This window comes from Nothobranchius furzeri, chromosome 15, assembly GCF_043380555.1.
Source record: "Nothobranchius furzeri strain GRZ-AD chromosome 15, NfurGRZ-RIMD1, whole genome shotgun sequence".
NCBI classification, from domain to species: Eukaryota; Metazoa; Chordata; class Actinopteri; order Cyprinodontiformes; family Nothobranchiidae; genus Nothobranchius; species Nothobranchius furzeri.
The window spans coordinates 44,520,792-44,543,225 of record NC_091755.1 but is presented as its reverse complement, the minus strand read 5'-3'; the positions used below and the strand labels follow the sequence as shown (position 1 = coordinate 44,543,225).

At 47.3% G+C, this 22,434-nt stretch overlaps 2 protein-coding genes across 2 annotated transcripts; one reads left to right on the top strand and one right to left on the bottom strand.

Moving 5' to 3' along the window:
* The first annotated feature begins 18 nt into the window (after positions 1–18).
* Positions 19–7,495, top strand: tmed4 (transmembrane p24 trafficking protein 4). The gene is made up of 5 exons (XM_015968893.3): positions 19–228; positions 855–955; positions 1,029–1,154; positions 6,486–6,632; positions 6,704–7,495. Exons 1-5 carry the CDS (start codon positions 39–41, stop codon positions 6,851–6,853), a joined length of 714 nt encoding a protein of 237 aa, XP_015824379.1. The 5' UTR covers positions 19–38; the 3' UTR covers positions 6,854–7,495.
* A 3,713-nt stretch (positions 7,496–11,208) lies between these two features.
* On the bottom strand, positions 11,209–19,874 carry plpbp (pyridoxal phosphate binding protein). The gene is made up of 8 exons (XM_015968894.3): positions 19,723–19,874; positions 17,945–18,052; positions 17,829–17,864; positions 17,681–17,756; positions 14,260–14,400; positions 14,051–14,193; positions 13,760–13,858; positions 11,209–11,645 (listed from the first exon to the last, which is right to left on the bottom strand). Exons 1-8 carry the CDS (start codon positions 19,810–19,812, stop codon positions 11,442–11,444), a joined length of 897 nt encoding a protein of 298 aa, XP_015824380.1. The 5' UTR covers positions 19,813–19,874; the 3' UTR covers positions 11,209–11,441.
* Positions 19,875–22,434: the final 2,560 nt, after the last annotated feature.

The window sequence follows — 22,434 nt, the reverse complement described above, 5'->3', positions numbered from 1 at the left end:
GTTCTCAGGAAAGCCCCTTCCTTGTTCCGTAGTGGAAGATGACGTCAGTGCGCTGCAGCATTTTGATGTCCGCTAACGTGAAGGAGGTGAAGATGCTCCCCATCTCTGCCGCAGCGGTTTCTCTTCTGGTGGCCTGGATTTACCCCAGCGGCGCGCTTTATTTCCACATCGGAGAGACGGAGAAAAAATGCTTCATTGAAGAAATTCCAGACGAGACGATGGTGATCGGTGAGCCGGTTAGCTTAACGCAGCTAACTAGCCGTCTTGCTAACAGCTGGTTGTTTAAAGATGCAGCAGATGACACCAATAGTTGTTTATTATTATTATTATTATTATTATTATTAGAGACTCGAGTCAGACAGGAAATTCTGGAGGCTTCAGCTGCGGGTTGTTCACCACTGAGGAGAAATAACGTTTAAATATCTGAAAATTCAGATCATTTAAGGGAAACATTCAACTTTTGGCCATTGATCTTTAGCTTGTTGTTTATTATCAATAAAATAAACATTTTCCTGTTTACGAAGGTATTTCCATCAAACCTAAACAAAAGATCTGTCAAATATCAAAATGAATACACAATCTTTTAAATGCAAAGAGGAGATGGGGTATAAATGTGAATGTTTATTAAATATTTCATTCATTGCTGGGATGATTTTATGAGATAAATACTATTATTACATCCATGTGTCCAATATTCCGTCCTAACACAGGACAGCAGATGTTAAGCTGGTTTATTACTGGCATCCAATTTGTGGATGATCGTGTGTGTGTGTGTGTGTGTGTGTGTGTGTGTGTGTGTGTGTGTGTGTGTGTGTGTGTGTGTGTGTGTGTGTGTGTGTGTGTGTGTGTGACAGGAAAGTACCGGACTCAGCTGTGGGACAAACAAACCACTTCCTTCCTCCCATCCACCCCCGGCCTTGGCATGCATGTAGAGATCAAGGATCCAGACACGAAGGTAAAGCCAGACAGGAAGGTCTGGAGGTTCAGAGCAGAGGTGTAAGTCTGAAGGTGTCTCCTCCACGTTCCAGATCATCCTCTCTCGTCAGTACGGCTCTGACGGACGCTTCACCTTCACCTCTCACACTCCTGGAGAGCATCAGATCTGTTTGCACTCCAACTCCACAAAGATGGCTCTGTTTGCAGGAGGAAAGCTGGTACGGAGACCAGGACCATGGCTTGACTTTTAACGGTTTCACTTTTCCACAGGTTGGGTTAAAAAAACCAAAGTAAATATTGTTTCAGTGTAGAAGTGACACATAAACCTGTCAAAAAAGTGAACGAGTAATAGAAGCAGGGACAAAAACATCAGCAGCAGCTGGAAATGTGTGTGTTCAGTTAGATTTTCCTTAAGAAAGAAGGAATATTTTGGTTTGGTTGCTCCTCCTAAACCGCTGAAGTTTGGGTTTTCAAGCATCAGCTTTTATTTGTGTAGCGCTTTCCATCATCCTCAAGGGCCAAAGAGCTGAACACAGCACAAATAAAACAGAAACAAGACACCAATAAGACTAGGACCAGGTCAGTTAAAACCAGTCACCGAGCAGGTCACTTAAAACCAGTCACCCAACAGGTCAGTTAAAACCAGTCACCGAACGGGTCAGTTAAAACCAGTCACCCAACAGGTCAGTTAAAACCAGTCACCGAACAGGTCAGTTAAAACCAGTTACCAAACAGGTCATTTAAAACCAGTCACCGAGCAGGTCACTTAAAACCAGTCACCCAACAGGTCAGTTAAAACCAGTCACCGAACAGGTCAGTTAAAACCAGTCACCCAACAGGTCAGTTAAAACCAGTCACCGAACAGGTCAGTTAAAACCAGCCACCGAACGGGTCATTTAAAACCAGTCACCGAACGGGTCAGTTAAAACCAGTCACCCAACAGGTCAGTTAAAACCAGTCACCGAACGGGTCAGTTAAAACCAGTCACCGAACGGGTCAGTTAAAACCAGTCACCCAACGGGTCATTTAAAACCAGTCACCGAACAGGTCAGTTAAAACCAGTCACCGAACAGGTCAGTTAAAACCAGTCACCGAACAGGTCAGTTAAAACCAGTCACCGAACAGGTCAGTTAAAACCAGTCGCCGAACAGGTCATTTAAAACCAGTCACCGAACGGGTCAGTTAAAACCAGTCGCCCAACGGGTCAGTTAAAACCAGTCGCCCAACAGGTCAGTTAAAACCAGTCACCGAACGGGTCAGTTAAAACCAGTCACCGAACGGGTCAGTTAAAACCAGTCACCGAACAGGTCAGTTAAAACCAGTCACCGAACGGGTCAGTTAAAACCAGTTACCAAACAGGTCATTTAAAACCAGTCACCGAGCAGGTCACTTAAAACCAGTCACCCAACAGGTCAGTTAAAACCAGTCACCGAACAGGTCAGTTAAAACCAGTCACCGAACAGGTCAGTTAAAACCAGTCACCGAACGGGTCAGTTAAAACCAGTCACCGAACGGGTCAGTTAAAACCAGTCACCCAACAGGTCAGTTAAAACCAGTCACCGAACAGGTCAGTTAAAACCAGCCACCGAACGGGTCAGTTAAAACCAGTCACCGAACGGGTCAGTTAAAACCAGTCACCGAACAGGTCAGTTAAAACCAGTCACCGAACAGGTCTGTTAAAACCAGTCACCCAACGGGTCAGTTAAAACCAGTCACCCAACGGGTCAGTTAAAACCAGTCACCCAACGGGTCAGTTAAAACCAGTCACCGAACAGGTCAGTTAAAACCAGTCACCGAACGGGTCAGTCAAAACCAGTCACCCAACGGGTCAGTCAAAACCAGTCACCGAACAGGTCAGTTAAAACCAGTCACCCAACAGGTCAGTTAAAACCAGTCACCCAACAGGTCAGTTAAAACCAGTCACCCAACGGGTCAGTTAAAACCAGTCACCCAACAGGTCAGTTAAAACCAGTCACCCAACAGGTCAGTTAAAACCAGTCACCCAACAGGTCAGTTAAAACCAGTCACCGAACGGGTCAGTTAAAACCAGTCACCGAACAGGTCAGTTAAAACCAGTCACCCAACAGGTCAGTTAAAACCAGTCACCCAACAGGTCAGTTAAAACCAGTCACCGAACAGGTCAGTTAAAACCAGTCACCAAACGGGTCAGTTAAAACCAGTCACCGAACGGGTCAGTTAAAACCAGTCACCGAACGGGTCAGTTAAAACCAGTCACCGAACAGGTCAGTTAAAACCAGTCACCGAACAGGTCAGTTAAAACCAGTCACCGAACGGGTCAGTTAAAACCAGTCACCCAACAGGTCAGTTAAAACCAGTCACCGAACAGGTCAGTTAAAACCAGTCACCGAACAGGTCAGTTAAAACCAGTCACCCAACAGGTCAGTTAAAACCAGTCACCGAACAGGTCAGTTAAAACCAGCCACCGAACGGGTCAGTTAAAACCAGTCACCGAACGGGTCAGTTAAAACCAGTCACCCAACAGGTCAGTTAAAACCAGTCACCGAACAGGTCAGTTAAAACCAGTCGCCGAACAGGTCAGTTAAAACCAGTCGCCGAACAGGTCAGTTAAAACCAGTCACCGAACAGGTCAGTTAAAACCAGTCACCGAACAGGTCAGTTAAAACCAGTCGCCGAACAGGTCAGTTAAAACCAGTCACCGAACAGGTCAGTTAAAACCAGTCACCGAACGGGTCAGTTAAAACCAATCGCCCAACAGGTCAGTTAAAACCAGTCACCGAACGGGTCAGTTAAAACCAGTCACCGAACGGGTCAGTTAAAACCAGTCACCGAACAGGTCAGTTAAAACCAGTCACCGAACGGGTCAGTTAAAACCAGTTACCAAACAGGTCATTTAAAACCAGTCACCGAGCAGGTCACTTAAAACCAGTCACCCAACAGGTCAGTTAAAACCAGTCACCGAACAGGTCAGTTAAAACCAGCCACCGAACGGGTCAGTTAAAACCAGTCACCGAACAGGTCAGTTAAAACCAGTCACCGAACGGGTCAGTTAAAACCAGTCACCCAACAGGTCAGTTAAAACCAGTCACCGAACAGGTCAGTTAAAACCAGCCACCGAACGGGTCAGTTAAAACCAGTCACCGAACGGGTCAGTTAAAACCAGCCACCGAACGGGTCAGTTAAAACCAGTCACCGAACAGGTCAGTTAAAACCAGTCACCCAACGGGTCAGTTAAAACCAGTCACCCAACGGGTCAGTTAAAACCAGTCACCCAACGGGTCAGTTAAAACCAGTCACCGAACAGGTCAGTTAAAACCAGTCACCGAACGGGTCAGTCAAAACCAGTCACCCAACGGGTCAGTCAAAACCAGTCACCGAACAGGTCAGTTAAAACCAGTCACCAAACGGGTCAGTTAAAACCAGTCACCCAACAGGTCAGTTAAAACCAGTCACCCAACGGGTCAGTTAAAACCAGTCACCCAACGGGTCAGTTAAAACCAGTCACCGAACGGGTCAGTCAAAACCAGTCACCCAACGGGTCAGTCAAAACCAGTCACCGAACAGGTCAGTTAAAACCAGTCACCAAACGGGTCAGTTAAAACCAGTCACCCAACAGGTCAGTTAAAACCAGTCACCCAACGGGTCAGTTAAAACCAGTCACCCAACGGGTCAGTTAAAACCAGTCACCCAACAGGTCAGTTAAAACCAGTCACCCAACAGGTCAGTTAAAACCAGTCACCCAACAGGTCAGTTAAAACCAGTCACCGAACGGGTCAGTTAAAACCAGTCACCGAACAGGTCAGTTAAAACCAGTCACCCAACAGGTCAGTTAAAACCAGTCACCCAACAGGTCAGTTAAAACCAGTCACCGAACAGGTCAGTTAAAACCAGTCACCAAACGGGTCAGTTAAAACCAGTCACCAAACGGGTCAGTTAAAACCAGTCACCGAGCAGGTCACTTAAAACCAGTCACCCAACAGGTCAGTTAAAACCAGTCACCGAACAGGTCAGTTAAAACCAGTCACCGAACAGGTCAGTTAAAACCAGTCACCGAACGGGTCAGTTAAAACCAGTCACCAAACGGGTCAGTTAAAACCAGTCACCAAACGGGTCAGTTAAAACCAGTCACCGAACGGGTCAGTTAAAACCAGTCACCGAACGGGTCAGTTAAAACCAGTCACCGAACGGGTCAGTTAAAACCAGTCACCGAACAGGTCAGTTAAAACCAGTCACCGAACGGGTCAGTTAAAACCAGTCACCCAGCAGGTCAGTTAAAACCAGTCACCGAACAGGTCAGTTAAAACCAGTCACCGAACAGGTCAGTTAAAACCAGTCACCCAACAGGTCAGTTAAAACCAGTCACCGAACAGGTCAGTTAAAACCAGTCACCGAACAGGTCAGTTAAAACCAGTCACCGAACGGGTCAGTTAAAACCAGTCACCCAACGGGTCAGTTAAAACCAGTCACCGAACAGGTCAGTTAAAACCAGTCACCCAACGGGTCAGTTAAAACCAGTCACCCAACGGGTCAGTTAAAACCAGTCACCGAACGGGTCAGTCAAAACCAGTCACCGAACGGGTCAGTCAAAACCAGTCACCCAACGGGTCAGTTAAAACCAGTCACCCAACAGGTCAGTTAAAACCAGTCACCCAACAGGTCAGTTAAAACCAGTCACCGAACAGGTCAGTCAAAACCAGTCACCGAACAGGTCAGTTAAAACCAGTCACCAAACGGGTCAGTTAAAACCAGTCACCCAACAGGTCAGTTAAAACCAGTCACCCAACGGGTCAGTTAAAACCAGTCACCCAACGGGTCAGTTAAAACCAGTCACCCAACGGGTCAGTTAAAACCAGTCACCCAACAGGTCAGTTAAAACCAGTCACCCAACAGGTCAGTTAAAACCAGTCACCGAACGGGTCAGTTAAAACCAGTCACCGAACGGGTCAGTTAAAACCAGTCACCGAACAGGTCAGTTAAAACCAGTCACCCAACAGGTCATTTAAAACCAGTCACCGAACGGGTCATTTAAAACCAGTCACCGAACGGGTCAGTTAAAACCAGTCACCCAACAGGTCAGTTAAAACCAGTCACCCAACAGGTCAGTTAAAACCAGTCACCCAACAGGTCATTTAAAACCAGTCACCGAACGGGTCAGTTAAAACCAGTCACTGAACGGGTCATTTAAAACCAGTCACCGAACGGGTCAGTTAAAACCAGTCACCGAACAGGTCAGTTAAAACCAGATGATAAAAACGAGTCTTCAGGCGACTCTTAAAGCAGCCAAAGATGGAGACAGAGATGACTCGTTCCAGAGGAACCAGGAGCGGTCATCAGGAACTGATCTGCAGAGTGCAGTGACCTTTAGGGTACGTGTCGTTAACAGATCCCGGGGGGGGGGGGGGGGGGGGGGGGGCTGACCCGACCCGACCCGACCCAGTTCTGTTCAGGTACCGATGCTGAAGACCACAGCAAGTCTGGCAGCTTGGGAGGAAACTGCTTTAGTCTGATGGAGTCACCTGACGTGTTACACGTATGTTGGACTTTACGTGCTTTCTGCTCACCTGCTGCAGAGAGTACACCTGGACATCCAGGTAGGCGAGCACACCAACAATTACCCTGAAATAGCAGCGAAGGACAAGCTGACGGAGCTGCAGCTGCGGGTCCGACAGCTGCTGGACCAGGTGGAGCAGATCCAGAAGGAGCAGAACTACCAGAGGGTCGGTCCATGAACAAATCAGAACCTGATTGTGTCTTCACGCTTCTGCTCACGCGACACGTCTCGTTGCAGTTTCGAGAGGAGCGGTTCCGCATGACGAGTGAAAGCACCAACCAGCGCGTTCTCTGGTGGTCCATCGCTCAGACCTTCATCCTCATCATCACCGGCATCTGGCAGATGAGACACCTGAAGAGCTTCTTCGAGGCCAAGAAGCTGGTGTAGCTTAGATCCGGGTCTGGAGATGGAGGTCTGAACATCAGGCACGAGGAGCCCTTCACACACCCACCTTGGGCTCCTGCTCTCCTCATCCCACCGTCGCAGCATTCCTGGAAACGCTGGACTTTTTTCTACCTTCAGGTGCAGAAAGCAGGATGTTTGTTTCTAATTTCTCTAAAATAAGAACTCCTTTCACTCCTGAATGACCCGCTGGGGTTTCTAACGCTCCCGCCGAAGGCTGGTGCAGATATTTTACTCCCGACGTGTCAAACGGGTTCACCTCTCCTCCCAGAACAGTTTAAACATCCTCGCTCGTCGCTTTAGGTTTCCTTCCAGGCAGCCGTTTTCACGCTGAGTGTGTGAAACCCCTCTGAAGTCATTCAGAGGTGAACGAGTGATGCTGCAGGGTTTCACAGAGGAGCACTGCTGCTGTTCCTCGTCTCTGACGGCTTCGTAGAAAACAACGAGTACACTTCCTTGTTTTTATATTTAAGAAGCTACCAGGTGATTGGTCGACTTTAAGCATCTTCTAAAGCTGAATAAGGCTAACATAGCCTCCGCCTGTCACGCACCCAAAGGACCGTGTTCACATCTGCTTTTTCAGCATCTGTAGTGGAGCGGACACAAGTAAACACATCTGATCATTTCCTTGTTTAGGCTTGAAGCGGGGTCAGGGACCCCGACCCCGACCCTGCTCATTAGCAGGATTGGGTTTCGTCTCCGCCCCTCTGGAGGCTGGACGGTTTCCATGAGCACAGCTTTGGTCTTCAGGACCGACTGTGCTGTAAATATGTTCTGTTGGTTTTCTACCGACTTGTTTCATCACATCTTATTTATTGAGTAGTTTTGATGGTTTTAGGGCTTCTGTTGTGATGTCATCACTGTTATGTTTCCTTTGAAGTGGTCGTCTCCCTGAAGTGCTTAATAAAGTTTCTGACCAAACCAACTTCTAACGTGAATAAATACACAACACAGCAGATTTACCATGGTAGCATTTATTGTTCGACATTGGCCTTCTCAGACCACACACACACACACACACACACACACACGCACACACACGCACACACACACACATGTACAAACACACACACACACACACATGTACAAACGCACACACACACACATGTACAAACGCACACACACACATGTACAAACACACACACACACATGTACAAACACACACACGTACAAACACACACACACGTACAAACACACACACACAGATGTACACACACACACATGTACACACACACACACATGTACAAACGCACACACACACATGTACACACACACACACACACATGTACAAACACACACACACACATGTACAAACGCACACACACACATGTACACACACACACACACATGTACACACACACACACACACATGTACAAACGCACACACACACATGTACACACACACACACATGTACACACACACACATGTACAAACACACACACATGTACAAACACACACACACATGTACAAACGTGCACACACACACACATGTACACACACACACACACATGTACACACACACACACATGTACACACACACACATGTACACACACACACACATGTACAAACACACACACATGTACAAATGTGCACACACACACACATGTACAAACACACACACATGTACAAACGCACACACACACATGTACACACACACACATGTACACACACACACATGTACACACACACACATGTACAAACACACACACATGTACAAACGCACACACACACATGTACACACACACACATGTACAAACACACACACATGTACACACACACATGTACACACACACACACATGTACAAACACACACACATGTACAAACGCACACACACACATGTACAAACACACACACATGTACAAACACACACACATGTACAAACACACACACACATGTACAAACACACACACACATGTACAAACGTGCACACACACACATGTACACACACACACACACATGTACACACATGTACACACACACACACATGTACAAACACACACACATGTACAAATGTGCACACACACACACATGTACAAACACACACACATGTACAAACGCACACACACACATGTACACACACACACATGTACACACACACACATGTACAAACGCACACACACACATGTACACACACACACATGTACAAACACACACACATGTACAAACGCACACACACACATGTACACACACACACACATGTACACACACACATGTACACACACACACACATGTACAAACACACACACATGTACAAACGTGCACACACACACACACATGTACACACACACACACATGTACACACACACACATGTACACACACACACACATGTACAAACACACACACATGTACAAACGCACACACACACATGTACAAACACACACACATGTACAAACACACACACATGTACAAACACACACACACATGTACAAACGTGCACACACATGTACAAACGCACACACACACATGTACAAACACACACACATGTACAAACGTGCACACACACACACATGTACACACACACACACACATGTACACACACACACATGTACACACACACACATGTACACACACACACACATGTACAAACACACACACATGTACAAATGTGCACACACACACACATGTACAAACGCACACACACACATGTACACACACACACATGTACACACACACACATGTACAAACACACACACATGTACAAACGCACACACACACATGTACACACACACACATGTACAAACACACACACATGTACAAACGCACACACACACATGTACACACACACACACATGTACACACACACATGTACACACACACACACATGTACAAACACACACACATGTACAAACGTGCACACACACACACATGTACACACACACACACATGTACACACACACACATGTACACACACACACACATGTACAAACACACACACATGTACAAACGCACACACACACATGTACACACACACACACATGTACACACACACACATGTACACACACACACACACGTACAAACACACACACACATGTACAAACGTGCACACACACACACCCATACAAACACAGAAACAAACACTTTCCCTTCAATCTCATATCCAGAATAAAGACTAGACACATGAGACCAGGTGAAACGCACAATAACCAGAGTTCTAAAGGGATCATCCTTTATTAAACCAGTGAATAAAAACGGTACACTGCAGCGGGATTCCCGTTCAGCTGGGAAGGTCAGAGACGTCGGCCCAACAGCACGCTCCCAAGTCCGTGAGCTCTTAAAGGGAAGAGTGAGCCTTGAAGCGGGGTCGTGTGGGAACGCTCGGCAGTAGAAAACCTTCAGAGTGACGTCAGCTTGAACAATCGGAGAATCTTTCCGGTCGGGATCCCGCCGCCGACGGTCGGAGCAGAAACTGAAGTTACGCTTCACATCGGCGGCTGGGACTCTTTTCCCCAACAGTCATGAGATAAAAGACGGTTACTGAAAAAGCGTCGATCCGAGAAGGAATACCGCTCGGAAAGGAAAGTTTAACTATAACCAGTTGTTTCCCGAGGCAGCTTCGAACGCGTCTCAAAACTGTTGCAAAGGTTCTCACCACCATCGGAGAGAATCGGAGACAAAGTCACGGAGTTGTGGCCGTCTGGGACAGGAATGGACACGTACCGGTTCATGCCAGAGTCCAGCGCTCCGGCCCACAGAAAACATCCACTCAGTTATGTCTCTGCTGGTTTTGATTTAGAGGGAGGAGCTGAACAGCTGACATAAAACCAGCATCTTCCTGGATTTGGAGACTAGCTGGAATGTGGCGTGGGAAGTGTGTGATAGTAGTTACGCCACGTTCACGCACCACGAGTCTTAACCCTCCCACTGTCCTCGGGTGACCCCGCCAGGAAAGTTGACCACTGAGCTGGGCTGATGTCCACGTGGCAGGGGTGAGGAGTGAGCACCACCTCCCCCCTGGCGGGGTCACCCATGGGAACAGTGGGGGGGGGGGGGGGGGGGAACATGTCCCGATTCATTTTAACTTTATTTTATTCACACGTTAACAAACTTCCCCCACAGGGTTACGTTCTATCCGACGGACAGGAATAGAGGACGACTCCAGACGAGTTCCGCACACCGGGACAACTCCATGAAAATTAGCTGCACGGGTTCAAAGTTCCTGGAACACAGAGGAACGCCATCCGACTCCCGCGGTAGAGTGGAACCATTCCAAAGGTTTCCAGAGAGTTTGGAAACTCTGAACTCCGGCTTTAGGGACTCGGATGATGAGTTTGTGTTCATCTCACCCGTCTACTGCAGGTAAGATGCTGACTGCTCTGAACTGCTCCACACAACCCCGCTTTAAGAAGCCGTATTTACATCCCATAATAACCAACTTCCACAGGTGGGAAGTTAGCACTAAAGGTTAGGAACACCTGCTGGACAAAAACAGCTGATCTACTGCAGTTTTTTACTCCATGTCAATTAGTGCTGAAAATTATGTCAATATTCCTCAAAGTTTTCCAAGATGTGTTGAATCCTAGCTCCAGGAATACGTTAGTTTTCCATACGGAGAGGTTGTTAAGGGTTCATCAGTGTTCAGAGACGGTGAGGTGCTTCATCTTCTTGGCAGCTTCTACTGAAACCGTCTTGGAGGTCTTCTCTGGACTGGGAGCCGGACTGGGAGCTGGACTGGGAACCGGACTGGGATTTGGAGTGTTTGCTGCACTGTTGGGATAATCCCTGTTGCCAAAGATGATGCTACCGACTCGCACATTGGTGGCGCCGACTTCGATCTTCAGCCCAGGAGAGTGAAAACAGTTGAGGAGGAAAAAAACAGAAAATATATCAGAACAAATCTGATGAGACGGAATTCACGTTGTAGGAACGCCGTTTACGTTAAACGTTCCATAAACGCGGCTTTGGAAAGACTCACACTGAATAAAAACTAGCTATGAGTGTGTAGCGTACCAGATGGCCACGTTTTCATCCGAAATGACCCGAAGTTAGCTTTCAAGGCCCGGGCCGAACGTCGTCACACAGCTCAAGCCGACGTGGTGGTGTGGAGATGACGCTAACCCGAGCCGATAACCTGAACTAGTCCTGCGTACGTTGAGCCCTCAAGGCTGCAAGACACAGGACTTTTATCTACTCTCTGAATAAAGTCCATCTTCCTCGGCTCATAAATGACTTTAAAACTTCATATAATCGTGTTTTGTTGAACGAACAACGTGTTTAAATCCAAAGTGTTTGAATAATGAATCCAATACGTTACATTAGTGAACGATGGTTAACGTGAACCGGTTTCCTGTAATGATTTACATCTTAAACTACACCAGATCAGTATTTGTTGAATCAATAATTTAATCTATCAGAATGAACATAATGACATCATATCATCGCTACTGTTGAACCTTTTTACTTCACACTAAGAAATAACCGCTAACCCCTTTAAACTCGTCAAAGTCTGACTTTTCTAAAAGTGTCAACGATAATAAAAGGTTGGATCGCTTCCACACGCGGGTGTCGTACATCTGCACGACGGCGGTTTCATGAATTATCTCTAGCTCACACCGTCAGACTGAGTTTACAACGCAGACGTCACAAGATCTCAGATACTTAATAAGGTTTTGCTACATGGACTTACATCTCATACAACCATCGTTTCAGTCATGTAAAGTAACTCATTACATTTACTCACGTTACTGTAATTGAGTAGCTTTTTTGTGTATTTATACTTTTTAAGTCAATTTTAAAATATGTACTTTTACTTTTACTTGAGTACTTTTTTTTAAAAAACATTGTAATTTGCTACATTTTAAATCGTATCTGTTACTGAGTAAAAGTAAATTGTAGGCTTAGAAAATTAAAAGTTTTGCATGTCGCAGTGTCGGAACAGAAAGGGACACCCGCGTGAGCGCCGCTTCTACACTGGGGGGGGTGCTTTTGATAATGAGGACACCCATTTTTACCGCAGTTTTGCTCTAAAACAGCAGTCCAGTCCCTGTGATCCACTCGCTGTTTACCTCCTCTCCTGTGGGTTGGATCCCGCACCTTCGTGACTTCATCAGAATTCTGCTCGGTTCGGTAGCCGGACTCGGTTCCGTGTTTGAAATGTGTTTCCCTACCGCTCCGCACGGAAGCGACAAAATTACATTCAGCGCTCATAACAAGCGGATTCTCAGCGCTCTGCTCATAAAACAGAAGAGCTGCAGGCCTCTGTGAGTTAAAACATCCTGATACTGTTCAGGTGTAAACATTGAGCTCCATCCCTGTGTTTGAACTCAGAAGTTGCTTCTTGATGCCACACATATGTGATGATTTAGCTTGTTTCTTTATTTTACTTCAGAATAAGAGATTAAAGTATTACTAAAGCAGTTCAGTGTAGTTAAATTAGTCATGATGTACGTGTGTGTGTGTGTGTGTGTGTGTGTGTGTGTGTGTGTGTGTTACACACATAAGACTGCATGAGACAGCGTGGCTTCATCAAATCCATGCATCTTATTCCTGGGTTAAAGTAATGGTGAACAAAAATAACTTGTATTTCATAAACGACGTCTCAGACTACGATAATGTTCTATCTCATGTGTTGTTCTTCGCTGTAGAGCTAACTGTCTGCTGCTGCCGCCTCTGGGCCAGATCCTCGTCGTACAGGACGACGGGTCCTCAATCGACTCGTCTGGTTAAAGAAAAGTGACAGAAAGGGTCTTTCATGGTTTATTTTGGCACAAAGAATCCTCAGAAAGCCTTACTGAGACCACAAGGGCTGAAGTTATTACTAAGATATCGTTATTAGCACGTAAACACAGCTGGAATGAACAAGCTCCGTAGTCGATGCTTGTAACTTTAACCGTTTGTTTTCTACGTGTAGGCCGACAGCTGCTTGGCCTTTTCCCGTGTCGGTACTCACCGCGTGTTCGAAGTCGGTGGACATGCCCATGCTGAGCTCCACCTCCTCCAGAGGCAGCTTCAGGCTGTCGCACACCTCCTGCCTCCGACTCAGCAGCATCTACGGCACCAGATTAGGATTAAAACCTGCTTCTAAAAAACTGCTTTTAGTTGTGCCGACTCAGCGGGTTGTGACCCCATGCAGCGAAGGAGTGATGTCATCATGTTTACTATCCTGTCGCCTGCTGCTCGTTGGTGAAAGTAGGTAAGGTAAGCAGATCTTCATTACACTGAGAAATGCAGTGTTCAGTACCTGGAAGTCGGGGTTGGGACCCAGCGTGAGGTCGTAACCATAGTGACCGATGGTCATAAGCCCTGAGAAGTGCAGGGCGGAGCACTGAGACATGATGTGCTTCACCGTGTTCACCGTGTCCTCCGGCAGCAGGCCGTGTTTACCTGCAACCAACGTGCAACGTTATCATCGAGTCGCTGAAGCGGTGGGCGTGCCTCGGCGACACTCACTCTGCTCTCCGCTGGTGTTGATCTGCACCATGACCTTTAACCTCTGGCTTCCAGCGCCTCGCACACGCTGCCATGAGCTGTTGACCCTCTCCGCTAGCTTGGCCGAGTCGATCGTCTCCACGAGGAACAGGTTGGGGACGCCTGGAGGGACAAAGTGTCCAGCTGGTTCAGGAGATCCTGGCTCTGATGTTTTATACTGTAGATGATTTTCAGGTTTCAGAGCGGATGTTCTCCCGTTAGAACCCGCTGGTTGGTGCGTTTTGTTGGACTTTCCCTCGTTAATGACTTCAGAACTTTAACCATTCCAACATGGGACAAAACCCACCAGGAACGTTGAGGGGTTCCTGTTCATTTAAAGGTGAAATATGAACACAAACACCAAAGCGACATCTGGTGTGTGGAGACTGTCGTTGCAACAACAGCACAAGGAGTGGTTCTCAAAGCCAAGGTGCCTAGCAAGCCCGTGTATTGCTTACGAGGACACGTCCTTCCTTGGTCAAAGAAAATGGTCAAATGGAACGGAATTGCGTCACGTGAGGGAACGTTATATTTTATACGTTTAAGTTTCAATAAAAATGCATAACGAGCCTTTTACTTTGAAAATTGTGTATCTGTTGGTTAAATAAATACGTAAGCGAGTTACTACCTGCTAGCTACCGAAGCTGCAACTCCCGTAAATCCTCTAATATTGGCCTGTATTCCATTACTGGCCTACATTAGCCGGTCTCGCTGTCAGCGGGAGGTAAAGAAAGGCCGGCTTCATGGCACAAACCCAGCCACAGTTTTGATAACTTTAAAGTACTATTGATGTTAAAATACTTTAATAAATGGCGTACTTACCCACTGTTAATGAATTCGTCTCACAAACACGACTGAAGGTCTGATCACGTAGGAACAAGAGTCACTTCCTGCTTCCTGTTCTCGAGTCCTGCGTGATGTTGTGACTCTCTGGCGACTTTCCAAGAAGCGCTCAGCGGCGCGTCCTGTGTGACCGCTCGACTTCTCTAAATCACCTCCAGCGTGCCCCGGGCTTTATTTACTTTGTCGACTGGGTGTAAAAACGCCCAAATGCCGTGCGATCGGGACAAAAACAAACGTTTTTTTTCCCGTGTCCCAAAAGTAGTGCGCCACAAAGGACTTACTGAATTTAGTGAACAAAGACGGAAACGTGGATCATAATCTCCGGCTGCAGGATGAGCAGAAACAGAAATGCTACAGCTAGCAGTGATCCCTTCATCACAGGAAAGGCTTACTGAAGGTTTTTACGGCGTTTTATCGAACAGCGTAGAAACGCAGCTACAGAAACAGCAGCTAAACAGTTTGATGCTGTTTTCACGAGTCTTCACCGCTAATAGCTTGTAGAGTGCTAATGTTTTTAGCAGTTAGCTCGGTGTTGCAACGTGGAACTGCGGAGGATGAGGATTAAAGGGACTTTACAGACTTTTGAATTTTTATGCTCGCGATCGCCCCCTCAGGCCAAAAGCGTAACAGCAGCTTCAATAGCAGGCTCGTGCACGAGGCGCGCATGCTGTACATGCACACTCCTTAACGAAAATAACAGCTGAGACAGTCCCGTGTGTGTGTGTGTGTGTGTGGCCCGGAGGACAGAGGACAGGAGAACACACAGCTAATTAATTAAATAATGTGGTTCTGTAGCTTTCTCTTCAGCACCGCCGACAAAGGTTTAAGATGGGCCAGTCCTCCTGCATGCTCAGGTCATTCCCTTCCCTTGCTTGAAAAATAGTTCCAAAATGAAAGTTGAACCCACATCTTTTTTATCTGTGAATTCAATGCCGTTCGGCGAGTCTCAAATAAAAATTTGGGCATCTTACTGTAAAAAAATATACCATTAATGTAAAAAAAGAAACTCTAAATAAACTATGTTCACATCCAGAATCAAACCCAGGTCTTCTGCATGAGAGTCAGACATCTTACAAGGTGAGCTACACTCTAGTAACATTCACAGTATCTGTAACATTTATTTCCTTGATGACAGCTGAAACAGTGAAAATGGCTGTTTTGTTGCTAATTAGCAGGAAATATCTAGAAGAAAGTTCTACAGAAAGTAGCTAAGGGTCCTCAGAAATGTAGCTAGCTTTGTCACTAGGCGTTAGGAACAGCGACAAAGTGGCACTGCCTCTCTCTCTGCTGCTAAAGCTACGGATAGCAAATGCTACGGGCGATGCCTGAGCGTGAACGCACATGAAGCAGCCTGCTCGACCCGAGCATCTCTCTTTTTCTGTGATTTTACAGAAAAACAGGCAATCACAGTAAAAATGCCAGGGCTCATCCTACAGGACCAGGGCATTGCAGGAGAACGTATGAAGAAGACATTTATTATTTCTGTACATGTTTTGGCTGTCACACTTCCATATAGTCCCTTTAAAGAGAATTTTGTTTTTTACGTAACCAAACGAGACACAAAGGGTAAAACTTAGGAGCGGTGAGGTGTCTGTTGTCTTTGGTTGTGAATCAATAACCTAATTACCACCAAGTGTTTACACTACCGGCGTGTCTGCTGCCATGCTGGGATTTAGCCCGAAACACGGTGTTTGTTGTAAATGTTCTATAAACGTACGAACAATGTTAACTGTACATGTTCAGTAAACTAACCTGGTGGTTATAGGTTCAAACAGACACCAAATCTTGTTTTTATTCATTCTACTGGGACTTTATTTTGCTCAAATTGAAATTTAGACCTGCTTCTAATTCTGGCCTCCTTCAAATAAAGGCCTGGGCCTGTATTAGAGGATTTATGGTAACCAACCATAGTTAACTGCTTTGGATCAAAAAACATGTCAGACATCAGCCCGATAGCTACAAGTAGTTCACTTTCATTTAAACTGGAAATTTGCCCCGGAAGGAGCTGCCACCTCACCCCACCGTCCTTTTGAAAATACCACGGTGTATTCTGGGAAACTTTTGACCAAGGCTAGGCTACAAGGCACCTCCCATGTATCCTTGCTCAGCTAGCTAAACCGCTAACAAATGGAGACCAGACTCCTCGGTAGAACATGAACATGGCGGTTCCTGATGGCGTGTCTCCTAGGCAACCAGGACGGGACCAAGACGAGGTTCCTTGGCATTGAGAAACACGACAGGTTTCCAGATGTCCGCCATCTTCCACAGTGCCAGAGCGGGTTGTTGGTGCCCTCTACTGGCCAATAGATGTAAACATAAACCCAGTGTTGTGACCATCAAAATAAAGTTTTGATTATTTTTAATTAAAATATAGCTTTTAATGGAAACACTGTACCTTCCTTCTGCACACCTCTGTCCCTGTGGACACAGAGGATAGCTCTTGTTCCACGTTCGACCTCTAAAGGTTCTACTTACGAGTTCACTTCGGTTTAAAGGGTTTGTTTCTCTACATAATTCGGCGGTAGGGCTTCAGCTCAGGCCTGACGCTCGCTCTGCTCACCCAGGAGTTTGTTGACATTATTCTTCTGCAGATGGCCGATGAAATGCCACTTGATCTCTGGACACGATTCTAAAATCTACATCAAAGAAAACTTAGAAAGGCTGGGGAACAAAAACCTCCTCCTGAGTCTGTAAAAGTGTGAGCCTACCAGAGGATCTGAAGCTTTGTCCACGAGTTCGTTGACCTGGTTGGAGACACGAGGAGAGGTTTGATTGTGTTGCTTTCAGAGGTGAAAACTAAACAGCGGCAGCGTTCCATACTCACGTAATTCTCCCCAAAGTTGCGCTGCCCTTGCCTGTATGCCTCTACGATCATCTCTGGGGGTTTGGTCTTGCTGACAGCAACGAGTCGGGGCGGCACCGCTGGGAGCGTCTGAGGAAGGACATCATCAGATGGGCTCACGCTATAAACCATGAGTCAGCAGGATTTTACTGGAGCTGCTGCAGGTGGAAAACGCCCTGTTTGGTTTATTAGGGACCAACCGCTGACGTCTGGGTAACCGTGGAAACAACCTTGTTTTTAGTTTGGTTCCTGTAATATTTTACATTTTCCCAGAATGTGTGCGTTCCAAGTTTCTAAGTACATGTGGCGAGGAGCAGCGAGGGCCTTGGTGGGCTTCGACCCCCGAGTCACGCGCTAGCCAGTCAGCCAAAGGGACATCCCGTGGGCAAGGGCGCACGATCAATGGGGATACGGTGATGCTCACCCTGTCACATAAACATGAATGAACTTTGACCCGTGAACCATAAAAAACATCCTAAACAAAAACTTTTAACAGTGTGTTCTTTAAATGACAGCTTAGCCATTTTGACCTAATCTGGGTGGTCCAACAGCGGCCCTGGAGCCCAGGACCAGCAGCAACAGCGGCCCCGGAGCCCAGGAACAGCAGCAACAGCGGCCCCGGAGCCCAGGACCAGCAGCAACAGCGGCCCCGGAGCCCAAGACCAGCAGCAACAGCAGCCCCGGAGCCCAGGACCAGCAGCAACAGCGGCCCCGGAGCCCAGGACCAGCAGCAACAGCGGCCCCGGAGCCCAGGACCAGCAGCAACAGCGGCCCCGGAGCCCAGGACCAGCAGCAACAGCGGCCCCGGAGCCCAGGACCAGCAGCAACAGCGGCCCCGGAGCCCAAGACCAGCAGCAACAGCGGCCCCGGAGCCCAGGACCAGCAGCAACAGCGGCCCCGGAGCCCAGGACCAGAAGCAACAGCGGCCCCGGAGCCCAGGACCAGCAGCAACAGCGGCCCCGGAGCCCAGGACCAGCAGCAACAGCGGACTCATGCATGAGGGACGGTTTTCCAGGCAGGAAGCTGGAGTCCCACATAATCACACAGACGATCAGCTGATGAATGGGTCATCGCTCAGGTCTTACATTTACAGTTTCCAGCATTTTTAAAGAAAATGTATATGAACACGGTTCATCTGCTAGTGAATCATATTTTACTCACTGCTTCATTGTTTTCTGTTTGTTTAGTTTCTGAATTTATTGTCACGTTTTAAGCTCTTAAATCCCCTGCGTGGGTCAAAGGTCAAAAAGGCTCTACGGTCAGTCCGTCAGCGTGAGACGCACCGATTCTGGTTTACAGACCGATACCAGGAGACACGCTAGTTTTAAACATTCCTTACGAACAAAGATTCTGGAACAAAAACGTAAAACACGAATTTTCTGTTTTTGCTGAGTTAGCTTGTAACCATGAGAAGTTCACGGACCTGGGAAAATGTTCATTTTCTTAATTGCTGCTTGACAGTGATGTGTTCAAGGACCACTGAAAGAAAATGAGATGTAATCGGGTGAACATCGGTGGAGAACGACCACGAGCCGGTTTAACAGCTGGGGAGATGGTAACGGACCCTGACCCAACGCAGCGTGGTTCAGGAGTCCGCTGCATCGTGCAGTCTTATGGAGGAGCTGCCTCCATCCGAAGGTTGAGATGTTTGCCAGCCTTACATAACTGCTCTTGTTTTCGGCACCACCACTTCCTCCGCGCGCCGACACCGGAGCGTCGGAGACGGTGCTGCCGAGCGGAGCTTCCCGGGCTGCGCTTACCTTGGGCCGCCGTGCCGCCGCCTGGTTCACCCGCTCCAGCACAGACTGGATCGCCTTCCCAACCTCCTCCGACATTGCTACTTTCCACATAGCGTCAAACGGCTACGAAACACGACGTGAATGACGCAGGCGTAGTGACGTCAACCCACGTTCAAAATAGAAACCCGCCGTGTGGATTGGAGCGCCCTCTGGTGGTAAGAGTCAACAATGTCAGGCTGCATTATAAAAGCAGGAACGCCCTGCTGCTGGCTTCCAGAGGACTATTTGGGCCCAACATGGGATTAGGACAGGATTTTTGTTTCAAAATGATTGTTTTAAAGTTTTATTGTTGATCAATGAAATCTTCAAAAGCAACATGTGCATGACAATCAAGTCTAGAATAGACTTTGTTGATCCCACAGTGGGGAAATCCACCAACACTTAAGAGGTACATGTTTAAACACATAGCTGGTATTGTAACCCTTCGACCTCTAAAAACCACAAATAAAAATGAAAAACTTGGGTTCCAGATCTCTATTAATAATACACTGAACTTATATACCGATTTTTAGGACACTCAAAGATGCTTCCATGCACTCTCACATTCACACACTGCCAGTGATGATGAGCTACTATGTAGCCACAGCAGCTCTGGGGCGGTCTGACAGAGGCGAGGCTGCCTTCTGGCACCAGCGGCCCCTCTGACCACCACCAACACAGGCAGAGGGGATGAATGACCTACGGTAGCGTTCCGTTTTACACCTGGAACCTCTCAGTCTGCCTCTGGAGGAGCTGTTCATGGTCTCCACGTCTGCCCCTGGAGGAGCTGTCCACGTTCTCCACGTCTGCCCCTGGAGGAGCTGTCCACGTTCTCCACGTCTGCCTCTGGAGGAGCTGTCCACGGTCTCCACGTCTGCCCCTGGAGGAGCTGTCCATGGTCTCCACATCTGCCTCTGGAGGAGCTGTCCATGGTCTCCACGTCTGCCTCTGGAGGAGCTGTCCATGGTCTCCACGTCTGCCTCTGGAGGAGCTGTTCATGGTCTCCACGTCTGCCTCTGGAGGAGCTGTCCACGGTCTCCACATCTGCCTCTGGAGGAGCTGTCCATGGTCTCCACGTCTGCCTCTGGAGGAGCTGTTCATGGTCTCCACGTCTGCCTCTGGAGGAGCTGTCCACGGTCTCCACATCTGCCTCTGGAGGAGCTGTCCACGGTCTCCACATCTGCCTCTGGAGGAGCTGTCCATGGTCTCCACGTCTGCCTCTGGAGGAGCTGTCCACGGTCTCCACGTCTGCCTCTGGAGGAGCTGTCCACGGTCTCCACATCTGCCTCTGGAGGAGCTGTCCACGGTCTCCACATCTGCCTCTGGAGGAGCTGTCCATGGTCTCCACGTCTGCCTCTGGAGGAGCTGTCCATGGTCTCCCCAGTGGAATGCAGTGGGTGGGAGGGTTTTTTTAAGATGGAGGTCATCTTCCCCAGCATCCTTCTTTCACACGTCTCCTCAGCTGAATCCAGCGGGCAGCTCAGAACCGAGCTAGCATTGTGAACTAGCTTGTTCGGTCTCTTCCTGTCTCGGTCAGAGCTGCCTGCACCCCAGCAGACCATCAGTGGATCACAGAGCCAACCACAGAGTGATGAAAGGGTTTTAGCTGCAGAATTAACTCAGAAGGACCTCAGCCTCCTCAGGAGGTGGAGACGGCTTTGGCCCTTTTTAAACAGCATGTGTTGTTGGACCAGTTGTTTGCTGTTGAGGTGAACACCCAGGTAACTGAAGCTATCCACCTCCTCCCTGGACGTTTACTGGTGAGTGTTTCTCTGGAAGTCAATCACCATTGCTTCTCTTAGAACTTCTAATAGGGATGTGAATCTTAGAGCAACTCACCATTTGATTCGATTCTGAATCTTGGGGTGCTGATTCGATTCAGAATCGATTCTCGATCCTCAATTTAAATCGATTCACAATCAGTGTTAAAGTGTCGGCTCCAGGGTGAACTACTCTGGTGTACAAGTTAGTTAAAGCTATGCGACATTTGACCAAAACAACATTTTTGCTTACCTTGTAAAATATAACTAATCTGTAGTTACCTAACAGTAGCTTTGAAAGTAATAAGGTCAAGTACTTTTCAAGTATGTGTAGAAACAAGTTACATGAGTAATCCTGAGTACTCACTTATCAACTTAGAAAATAAATGAGAACATCTCAAATGAATGAGTATGGGAAAAATGACAATCTAGTGCCCTCGTATCAGCAGATTCAAACACAAATCATCTCAATTTATGGGACCACAAAAGTAATCGGAGTACTGACTCTCCAAGTGCATCTCAAACCTGTAACATGCCAAATATTTGAGTTCCTGGAATCGAATCTGAACCTTTATCAGAGTCCCGATTCAGACTTGAATGGATTTTTTTCAGCACCTCTAACTTCTAACTAATCACACATGGCCATGGGAACAGGCTTCTACTTCAGGATATTTTCAAACAACTACTGTTACAAATATCCCGACACATCATGCAGGTGTCACTAAATAAAAAATGCTTAATTTACAACAATTCAGTGTTTTATAAACTTTTGGGAAAGCTGCACAAACTGGGTTCAGAGAAGTAGTTCCAGCAGCACCTGAACGTCTAAAACGACTCCGTTAGCTAGTTCAACTCTTCTGGTTGTAGACTGCTTCGGCACTTCAGCAGTAAAAACCAAAGGTGCTGTCATGTTACACAGAACAGAAACTCACAG